This window comes from Scylla paramamosain, chromosome 22 (assembly GCF_035594125.1).
Source record: "Scylla paramamosain isolate STU-SP2022 chromosome 22, ASM3559412v1, whole genome shotgun sequence".
NCBI lineage: Eukaryota > Metazoa > Arthropoda > Malacostraca > Decapoda > Portunidae > Scylla > Scylla paramamosain.
Window position 1 is genome coordinate 713,721 of NC_087172.1, and position 11,350 is coordinate 725,070.

Sequence of the window (11,350 nt, forward strand, 5' to 3'; positions counted from 1 at the left end):
CTCCATTGTGGTCTGCCTTGTAATCTCTGTTCCTTGGTGTTTTTATCGTTCATATCTTCTTTGGTTCATTCATTCACCTCTCTCCTCACTTTCCTTAGTGGTCTTAACCCTTTGTTCTAATCTGCCACGCTAATCTTGACTTTCTTTCCTGTCATCTCTACCTCCTTTGGCTCCTGTAGTCTGCCTGAATTATCTTGTTTCATCCATTTATGTTCAGTAAACATAAAACACATAAGGTTAATATCAGTTCAGGTCTAAATCAGTTCAGAATGAGTTCATACTAAACACGGACCTTTGAAATGGAATAAAAGACGTAAATATCATATACGCCATTGGATATTTTCGATGTACTTATGTAATATTAGTTCAGATTACAGAGGGGTTTGTGACAGCATGCCAAATCCTCCCGTTAACTAGTGTTGGGCTAGAATATTGCACTATAAATCTTGGGTGTGGGGCATTCAGGTTTCGCTAAGGTTGCAGCGACTTCACCCCCATGGTGGAGCATTATCCTGCCTGATGACTCTTTCACTACGTCTTCAAACGAAAGCCTTTCCTTCCCTCTTCTTCCCTAATAACAGAAACTGAGCATTAATTCCCATCCGTGACATCACTAAACGCTAGTTATGAAGGAGTTGGTCCTGATCAAAGTATACCAATAAAATGCACAAGGCATATTGAACCAGGAACACGTGTTACCTGATGCACAGTGATGACAGAGAGGAGGACGCTTGTGCAACAGTAGCAGGAGGGGCTGCTGATGCCTGACACAGAGATCCTAGAGAGATATATACAAGATATATTCCGAAACACTTCTGCGCTGCATACCCTTTACTTTCAGGTTCTAGTTGAAGTTTCAAGGGTTTTTATTTATTTATTTATTTTTTTTGTTTTTAGTGGTAGATTAACATGATTTCTACATTATTAACACTAAAAAAAAGTCTTGAGAACCCGACTATTCATCTCTGTGGCCTTTGAAAAGTCATGGTGAGAAAGCAAAACGTTTTCAGAATGTTATCTCCACCATACTTTTGTTTTTCGTTTTCCGTCCTCCCTCGATACCCGCTCTCACAGTGGTGGTGTATCTCCTTGACAGAAGCACTATAGTAAACTTGTAGTAGAGTAGTATAGTAAGTATAGTAGAATAAGAACCGCAAGATGCCATCTCTCTCTCTCTCTCTCTCTCTCTCTCTCTCTCTCTCTCTCTCTCTCTCTCTCTCTCTCTCTCTCTCTCTCTCGATGAAGAAGAAGAAGAAGAAGAAGAAGAAGAAGAAGAAATTGTAACTCTAAGGAAGCAGAACTTATACGCCCTCCAATGGAGGGCGTCGGGAGAAGGAACTGGATTGAAACCAGGGACGATCCAAGGCGGGAAGTGTTAATGATGTATTGCGGTATAATAATATGGCATATGCATAGTACAGTATAATAATTGTACATACAAATTTACAATATCGTTATTTACAGTGGATGGTGATATTTCACTCTCTTGGTGACACTAAAATTATAGCTGGGTTGATTTGTAATGTACTTGATCACTAATCTTGTGAGTTTTCAATATAAAAGACACTTTGTAGATCATATTTCTTTGTGCATATTAATGTCTAGGATGAAGTTTTCCAGTGTGGCAGGGATCGGTGTGCTGTGGCACGCCAGCCAGTGGTGACGCGTACGGCGCTCCTCTGCGCCGTACGCAGCAGAATGAAGGACACCAGGTACTGTGCCACGCAGCATCCAGCACACGCCCAAGCAAAGAGGTGTCACGTGTCCCTGGAGTGTTTGGAGCCTCTTGGAGTGTTGCAACGAGTGGAGGTTGTTGTTGTTTAGTTTTTCCCTCATAGAGCCCTCTGAGGAAGGTCGTCTTTTCTTTCCATCATCGAGGAGGTGGCGTCGATTAGCAGCGTTGTGTGTAGTGTGTCGTGTCTTGTGCGTCTGTATAATTCTGTGTGGGAGTGCATAAGTGATCACGGCGAGGTGTGATTGTTCAGTGGGTGGGGCGATGACCGTGACAGGCAGAACAGCCGCCTGTCCCTCTGCACGATGACTCCCCTCGAGGAGAGGAGAGGCACCACAGCTAACACAGACAACACGTATTGAACCCAAGCAGCGATGTCATGCATATAAAATGATGTGTAGACTAACCAGTAAATGAGGCTGATGAAAGCAACACTCTCGTCGTCACCATGAAATTCACCAAGAAACTATTTCACGAAAGTTATAGAGAAGGGACATCATCAAATTCCCTACATTTTTATGCTATAGTACATTGATTTGAATCTAAACATAACATTTTCTTAACACTGATTAATAAAACATTGTCTTCAAGCTCCACAGTTCTAGAAAACTATGTTCTCGGAAAACACCGACTATTCAAAACATCGACAGTATAATGTTGTTGTACCATAATATTTACACCACCAGCAGCAGGAACACCGCACATCACTCACTTTTCGTCTTGCTGAAAGGACACGAAAGCATAACCATTTCATTTCCTGATTTCTTAACTGCTAAAGATGAAACTCGTGATATGTAGAAATTGATAATATTCATAAATACAACATGATGATAGAGAACGAACCGAGATTAGAAGTAAATGAAACATAACAGACGTTTACTAAGGTGGTAGTAGTTGTATTTACGCTCCCAGCCTGAATACCACATTAATACGCTCATTATAACACGTGTATGAGTGAGTTTTCAACCAACATGACGACTTCCGCTTCCTTTCACCCGACTAAACCAGAAAAACTGGAACCGCCACTGCTTAGCAAAACATCAACTGTTATGAACGATGCAGAAAATATGAGTGTATGAGGTGCAACTCTGCGGGGTGAAAAAAAAATCTAGGTGAGCCGGTCTCTGAGAAAAAGAAGGAGGATGAGGAGCGATAAGGAGGCCAGAAGGGAGGGAGGTAAGGTCGGGACGAGGCAGGAGGAGGCGCTACGGTCGTCCTTCGGGGGCGTGATCGGCCACAGCGTCAGAAGAGGGATCAGCTCCTCCCAGAAACACAATCTGAAACCAGCCACTTGTGATGCTGTTGCTGATGTTACTACTGCTTATATTAATAATGCTACTGCAGTTTATACTACTACTACTACTACTACTACTACTAGTTTTTCATACACATATTTTTTCCATTAATATAACCACTCATATCACTTTTAATTCAGAACGTAATGACAAAAGATAAATTGATGAGGTGTACAGAGCGGCGGTGTGGTATAGTAAAATGAGATGTGGTGGTGAAGCAGCGTGATGGCGACATTGTGTTGTGGTGAAGCGGTGCGGTGAAGAGATGTGGTGTGGCGTGGCGCGACCTGACACACTCATACCGTACCTCGGCTGCACCAGGTTGTATCCCAAACTGAGGCTGTCGCTCATTTGCAAGTGGACCAAGTGGGATTGATTGTAGGCTGGCCACACCACTCCTGATAGTTCGGGGGTCCTGAGAGAGAGAGAGAGAGAGAGAGAGAGAGAGAGAGAGAGAGAGAGAGAGAGAGAGAGAGAGAGAGAGAGAGAGAGAGAGAGAGAGAGAGAGAGAGAGAGAGAGAGAGAGAGAGAGAGAATATCGTACAAAACTAATATTACCTTATGAATTACCGTCACCCGTTACAGTCCTCAAGTGTTTCCTTCTTCCACAAAATTCATCTTTCTCTACTCAGATTTACTGCACAAGACCACCTCTCCTTGACCCGCCTCACGCACCTTGCGTAGCAGTATATTTTGAAACACTTCTGCGCTACACCTCCATTACTTTCAAAAGGCTCTAGTTGAGTGTTTATACGGTTCTAGTGCTAGATTAAGAAGATTTCCACGTTATTGACAGGGAAAACATACTTGAGAACTAATGTATCATCTCTGTGGCCTTTGACAATAATCGTGGTGAGAGAGCAAAGTGTTTCAGAAGACACGCTAACGGCCTACAGTCGTATTCTGAAATGCTTTGCTTTTTCACCACGACAAAGGCCACAGAGATGATTTGCCGGTTTCTCAAGAGTGTTTCTCCTACTACTAGTGTAGAAGTTCTTTTTACCTATCACAGGAACCATAAAAATATCCTTTAAAACCTGTGTAACATCAACTAGAGCCTTTTGAAAGTAGTGGGTGTACGGCGCAGAAATGTTTCAGAATACGGGCCTTACCCTGAGTGTGCGAAGGATGCGAGGAGCTTCATGAAGGTGGCGGCCACGGAGCGGTCTTGCGGGCTCCTGAGAGTGTTGACGAGACCCAGGAAAGGCAGGCCAAACACAAACTGAAGCTCGCTCTCGTGGTAAGACCCTGTGGGGATGGGAAGTCATTGTAAAATTTCAGTCAACTTTATCCTGTACAAAACAAAGTCTCTGCATGATGATTTCACGCACTGTAAACTTTGAGTCACAGTAAACACTGAGTCACCATTTCTCTCTACAAATCAGACTCCCTCCATGCACTGCAAACTCTGAGTCACAATTTCCCTCTACAAAGCTGGCTCCCTCTATGACCTCTCCATACACTATATACTCCTCTAATGTTCTTCACGGGGAGAGGTCAGCACCAGTGTGCGAGGAACGTGCCACGCCGCTCACCTATCCACTCCTGACCGCCGACACGCACGTCGTCTTGCGAGGAGTAGGAAAACTCGGCCAGGTAGATGGTGGTCCAGCGACTGAGGACCCGCGCCTCCTCCACGCACGGCACGCGCAGCCCGAGGTCAGAGATCAGCTGCAACAGGTCATTAAGGATCAGAATCTCATATCAGGTGGATTGAGTTGAAGTATATTTATTTATCTATTTATTTATCTATTTTTCATGTTGAAGTTTTGTACGTTTCAAGTATTTCAATTTGGATCTACTAGCAGTTAAAGGCTTTTTATATGTGATTCTGTGGTCAATAGATCTATCTATCTATCTGACTAGGCTGATCCCTTCCTCCCCTCCTTCTAATGCCCCTCAGTCTCCACTCTGTGCCTCCACCTTCACTATGCACACATCACATCACACAACAAACATTTATACTCTCCACCACATCTTGTTCTTTTGCAGTGATATTTGTTTTCCTCTAATGCTTCCTCCCCCTCCTTCCAATACCCCTCATTCTCCATTCTGTGCCTCCACCTTCACTATACACACAGCACATTATCACACAACAAACATTTATACTCTCCACCACACCTCCTTGCTCTTGTTCTACAGTGATAATTGTTTTGCTGTCATACTTTAGATTTAGAAAGAAACTTGGCTGTTCCTCGCTCTGTCACTGTTCACCCCTGCTCTCAGTATCTCCCCTTACATAAGCTATTCTCATGTCCCGCCCCTACATGCCGCGGTTACGTAGGTTACTGTGGTGAAATCAAACAGCCCAACCTACATATCTGCAACTGTCTGAAATCCTTGGCAATCTTTTGTAAGAAAACTGCTATTCCTCGATAATTCAGTGCTTATTCTACTCTCGATATATCCCTCTACACAAGCATCTGAAAATCTACTGCTGTTTGGAATCCTTTGTAATTCCTTGCAGTAAATCCTCATTCAGTCACTGTTCATCTCTGCTCTGAATATTCCTCCCTATACAATCTGCTCTCGCGCCTTCTATACAAGCTACAGTTCACTAAGTACTCACATCGGCCACGACCTTAGTGAGGGCCATGGAGCGTCCCCTGGTGCTGTTACTGTTGCTCGTCGTGTTGGAGGCGGTGGTGGTGACGTCGGTAGGGGTGATGGCAGTGGTGGTGACGTCGGTGGGGGTGATGGCAGTGGTGGTGGTGGTAGTGGTGGTAGTGGTGGTGGTGGAGTTAGCAAGGTGGCCGCGGGCGTAGAGGTAAGAGGCGCGAACAACGTGCATGACGGCTGCTAGGGCGAGAGGTTCAAGCGCGGGGTATTTCTGTTTCATGAGCATGTCAATCCACTTTTCAGCGTCCTCCAGGGTGATGTCACTCTGTCCTGCTGAGGAGGAGCGAGTCAGGACTTGTATGGGCAAAGAAAAGTGAAGGAGCGCAGACGTGGCGGCAACAAAACCTGAATTCCCTGTCAAGTAAAGCTTACTCGTAGATGCGACAAAACCTGAATTGTCCATCAGAGTGTTCCTATTGATCTATTTAATGCAAATGTGTAATCTCTTGAGTAAAATATCCACGCTAAGAAAGGTAGAAAGATAACATCTGAATATGGAGTGTAGCATGAAGAGGAAAAAATGCAGGAAGTAAAGTAATAATAATAATGATGATGATAATAATAATAATAATAATAATAATAATAATAATAATAATAATAATAATAATAATAATAAAAACCGGTTCAGGTTGTATTACTCATTTAAATAATAAAAAAATGAAAGTAAAGAATGGAGACAAGGTAAGATTATTTAAGTCTACGTACGACGTCAAGACGTGAAGAACTTGGAGAGGGATGAGGGAGAGAAGAGCAAATGCATGGAGGGTGGAGTCAGTGTGAATTGCAGTGGAGGGTGGAGTCACTGTATAGTGGAGTGGAGGCTGGAGTCAGTGTGTAGTGGAGTGGAGACTGGAGTCAGTGTGTAGTGGAGTGGAGACTGGAGTCAGTGTGTAGTGGAGTGGAGACTGGAATCAGTGTGTAGTGGAGTGGAGACTGGAGTCAGTGTGTAGTGGAGTGGAGACTGGAGTCAGTGTGTAGTGGAGTGGAGACTGGAGTCAGTGTGTAGTGGAGTGGAGGCTGGAGTCAGTGTGTAGTGGAGTGGAGGCTGAAGTCAGTGTGTAGTGGAGTGGAGGCTGGAGTCAGTGTGTAGTGGAGTGGAGGCTGGAGTCAGTGTGTAGTGGAGTGGAGACTGGAGTCAGTGTGTAGTGGAGTGGAGGCTGGAGTCAGTGTGTAGTGGAGTGGAGGCTGGAGTCAGTGTGTAGTGGAGTGGAGGCTGGAGTCAGTGTGTAGTGGAGTGGAGGCTGGAGTCAGTGTGTAGTGGAGTGGAGGCTGGAGTCAATGAAGTCAATGTATAGTGGAGTGAAGTGGAGTGATGGGACACTGAAGGATGACAAATGAAGGAGTGGAAAGAGAGAGTCGTCTTACTCTTACTGAACCAGATGGTGACCTCGTCCCTCGTGAGGGTCATGACCAGCGGCACGGGCGTCAGGCGGCCCTCCTCCATCAGCCTACGAGGGGGGTGGGGCAGGAAGGCGTCGGGCTGCTCCCCCTCCACCACCGGCGCGAACGCGAGCCACAAGCCGTCCTGCACGTACTTCTCGCCGTACACCTGAGAGAGGAGGAGGATGAGGTAAGGGGAGGGGAGGGGGGACGAGGTAATACAGCGGCCATGGGGAGACAGAGGTACTGTATCTGTATTTCGTATTTTGCACTGTGCTTTATTATTGTATGGAGTATGGTTGTTTTAACTATATGTGTGTACTTGTCAAGTATATACATTCAGAAGTATCGTATGCTTTTTCCTACGAATGTGTATATTGAAACTGTAGTCAATAATCTATTCATCTGTCTATCTATCTATCTGTGGGGCGAGACTGGGCAAACTACTGGGAAAAACTGTGTATCTAAACAGAAATCATGACAAGGTGTAAAGATAAACAAAAGTGAAGAACATCAGGAGGAGAACCACGAGTGTACGTGAGTGACAGCAAAGCAACAGTGTGCCGGGCCAGCGTGCCGAGGCGGGACAGGGAAGTAGGGGGCGCCGCTGACCTTGTTGATGGCGTCAGCATCCGTCATCCTGAGGCAGTTGACCATTTCCCGCGTGTCGCTTTGTGAACACCCCACGTCCGTCGCCAGCTTCTGAGCGAAGTGCAACGGCCGCGTCTGCAGCGACCACGGGGCGAGGGCGCAGCCAGAGAGTGCCACGGCGCGGGTGAACAGGCCTGAGAGGAGAGGGAGAGGTACCAGTTGGGGGAGCGGCTTTATGTTGGTGTTCCGGTGTGTCAGTGTGGAGGAGAAGGAGGCGTGTGGGGGGCGAGGACCCGTACCTGGTTAACTAGGGAGACGGAAGTGCGTGAAGCCAAAAGCTTCCGTCCTCCATAGCAACCCAACCGTTAATTACTTCAAGACAAAAGACTTGGATTGCAAGCTGTCACCGCCAGCAACCCAGCCACCCAGCCAGGCCGCCGCGTCCCAACCCTCGCCCCGGAACACACTTCACCCTCGCGCGCGTGTCAGTGTGTGTGTGTGTGTGTGTGTGTGTGTGTGTGTGTGTGTGTGTGTGTGTTGGAAGGTATATGTTTATATAGACAGATAAATGGTAACCTAAATAACCAGACAGACAGATAGACATGTAAAAAGATAGACAGATAGACAGACAGATAGATAGATAGATAGATAGATAGATAGACAGATAGATAGATATATAGAAAGATAGATAGATAGATAGACAGATAGACAGATAGGTAGGTAGGTAGGTAGATAGGTAGATAGATAAATAGATAAATTGGTAGATAAACATAAATAGATAGACAGACAGAAACACAGACAGAGAGAGGTAAACATATAGACAGACAGAGAGGCCTAGCGGGAGCGGCGCGGGTGGCGTGCGGTAGCGACACGTCCCACACAAATAGCAGGTGAAGGCAAAAGGTCAGAGTACAGTCGTGGCTCATTAATTAGGTGGACACGTGATGTGGAGGAGTTGTAATGAAAGGGAAGGAATTCAGCAAGTGGTTTGTCCTCAACTCAAAACATTTATACTGAGTAATTAAAATAATATGTTGATGGAGTCTGCCCACGTGTTTTTCCTTCAGTAATTTATAGATAACGATATTTTTAGATGGCTAAAACTCCAAAAAAGGAAGAGAAAAACACAGGTGAAAGTTTGTCCCTGTGTATGTGTGTGTGTGTGTGTGCGTGTGTGTGTGTGTGTGTGTGTGTGTGTGTGTGTGTGTGTGTGTGTGTGTGTGTGTGTGTGTGTGTGTGTGTGTGTGTGTGTGTGCCGGCATGCGCCTGTTTGTCATCGCGGTGGCGTGCGGGTGACAGGGGGGCCGCTGTTCCCTCACCACTCGCTCTCTCCCTCATTATCTGAGCCACTGAGCCAACTTTAGCAACCCAAGCAGCCGCAGTTTGCCACAGGAAATGAGGATCAAGCATAACACGCAGTATGTTCACCAAACACGCCAAGACAGCTTCACGACACCAACACGTGGCGCTCATAACACTCAGGTAACAAACAGTATGGCTTCGGTAACTTGACTGGAGCCTTTGTTTAAGGACCGATCTCCCCCCCACCCCCTCTGGGACACGATATACTGAAAAGCGCCGCAGCGTTCCCGTGGAGTGTGTCGCCTCCCTGTGCTGCTCGTGTTCTGGTGCAGCGCATTCCTGTGTTCACTTCCCACAGACGGCACGCGAGACTCACACTTCCAGTCCCAGAAGGATGCTTACTATACTGGTTGCGCGGCGTGGTGTGAAGAGTGCGTAGAAAACTCAATTTTAAGAGGTCAGGTTAGTTTAGTGTTTAGAAATTATCCGAAACTCACGTAAGGTGATTCTGAGTCTTTGCAGGATGGAGGATAAAAAAAAATTGTGATGGTTAGTGCTTCTCTCTCTCTCTCTCTCTCTCTCATCTCTCTCTCTCTCTCTCTCCTCTCTCTCTCTCTCTCTCTCTCTCTCTCTCTCTCTCTCCTCTCTCTCTCTCTCTCTCTCTATCTATCTATCTATCTATCTATCTATCTATCTATCTCTCCATACACACACACACACACAACACACACACACACACACACACACACACACACACACACACACACACACACACACAACACACACACACAGACGCACACACACACACACACACACACACACACACACACACATCACACACACACACACACACACTTTGTCACTTGTTCATCTCTCCCACACAGAAGTCCTCAGCTTGCATCCACTTTAGTACACCAGCGACCTCTGTACTAACACCCTCCGCCACCCACCCCAGCATTGCCACTCACCACTAGACAGCGGTGACACTAGGTGCAGGATGACTGAGGCTGCCCCCGCGGAGTTTCCCCAGTAGGAGCACCTTAGTAAGGGAGGCCCCGAAGGCACGGGCGTGACTTCTAATCCACAGGAGGGCGAGGCGTTGGTCCAAAAGTCCCCAGTTACCACGCGCTGCCTCGTCACCCGTGGACAGGAACCCTGGGAAGGGGAGAGGGACATGAGAGAAAGAGGCGTGTATACTGAAACGTTTTGCCTGTTAATAATGTAGAAATCTTATTGATATGCCACTAAAACCATAAAAACGTCCTTAAAATTGACCTGCGTCACTTCAACTAGTGGAGTCTTTTGAAAGTAGGGAAGGAGAGAGAACGTTATCGGTTTGTAATGAGGGTATTTGTTTATCTTTTTACTGCTAATAATGAACTACGTGTGAAAGAGCAGCAGGATGGATACAGAATACATACACACACACACACACACACACACACACACACACACACACACACACACACACACACACACACACACACACACACAGAGAGAGAGAGAGAGAGAGAGAGAGAGAGAGAGAGAGAGACGAGAGAGAGAGAGAGAGAGAGAGAGAGAGAGAGAGAGAGAGAGAGAGAGAGAGAGAGAGAGAGAGAGAGAGAGAGAGAGAGAGAGAGAGAGAGAGAGAGAGAGAGAGAGAGAGAGAGAGAGAGAGAGAGAGAGAGAGAGAGAGAGAGAGAGTGTGTGTGTGTGTGTGTGTGTGAGTGTATGTCAGAATGAAGCCCTTTACAGATGATCACAAGACGGTCATCCTTTTCATGCCTCTTGTTAAGGGTGGACCCAGCCAGGCGAGCCTTCCTGCGAGGCGTCTTCACTCACTCCACTCATCATTCTCCTTCGCCCATATCCTCACCCGCAGCTATAGCCACACACACACACACACACACACACACACACACACACACACACACACCATCACTCATACCCTTATCTACACACACACACACACACACACACACACACACACACACACACACACACACACACACACACACACACACAACACACACACAAACGTACATACGCACCAAAAGGCCCCAGGCGATAGTTAATAGTCACAACGACCATTCCGAGGGACGCCAGCTTCTCCCCAGGGTAGAGTCGCCCTCCGTTGGAGTAGAAGGAGCCCCCGTGGATGTAGAGAAGCAGGGGCAGGGAGGTGTTCATCTTCCTCCGGCGGGGCCCTTCACTTCCTCGCCCTCTTTCTCCTTCTAGCTGGAAGAGAGAGATGTGGCAACGGGAGCTTGTGTGTGTGGCCGCCAGCTGCTGCCCGCCCCCTCAGTGCCTCCGTGTGTGGCACTTGTTGGTGTCATGCTGGGGGAGGAGGAGAAGGAGGAGGAGGAGGAGAAGGAGGAAGAGGAAGAAGAGGAAGAAGAGGAGGTTAAGCGCGTTGAGAGTGCAGGAAGAGTGCAGGAAGTAAGAAGAG

The 11,350-nt window shown here is 46.8% G+C and overlaps 1 protein-coding gene across 4 annotated transcripts; it reads right to left on the bottom strand.

Annotated features, from left to right (window-relative positions):
• Positions 1 to 1,410: 1,410 nt before the first annotated feature.
• LOC135111394 (acetylcholinesterase-like) lies at positions 1,411 to 11,173 on the bottom strand. 4 transcript variants are annotated; one of them, XM_064024640.1, is made up of 9 exons: positions 10,953 to 11,173; positions 9,888 to 10,074; positions 7,639 to 7,811; positions 7,018 to 7,195; positions 5,597 to 5,916; positions 4,563 to 4,698; positions 4,140 to 4,275; positions 3,335 to 3,442; positions 1,411 to 3,009 (listed from the first exon to the last, which is right to left on the bottom strand). In XM_064024640.1, exons 3-9 carry the CDS (start codon positions 7,681 to 7,683, stop codon positions 2,841 to 2,843), a joined length of 1,092 nt encoding a protein of 363 aa, XP_063880710.1. In that variant the 5' UTR covers positions 7,684 to 7,811; positions 9,888 to 10,074; positions 10,953 to 11,173; the 3' UTR covers positions 1,411 to 2,840. The 4 variants fall into 4 exon arrangements, with proteins under 4 accessions (XP_063880710.1, XP_063880709.1, XP_063880707.1 ...); XM_064024639.1 differs by having other exon boundaries at positions 5,597 to 5,919; XM_064024637.1 differs by having other exon boundaries at positions 5,597 to 5,919; positions 7,012 to 7,195.
• Between the last annotated feature and the right edge of the window lie 177 nt (positions 11,174 to 11,350).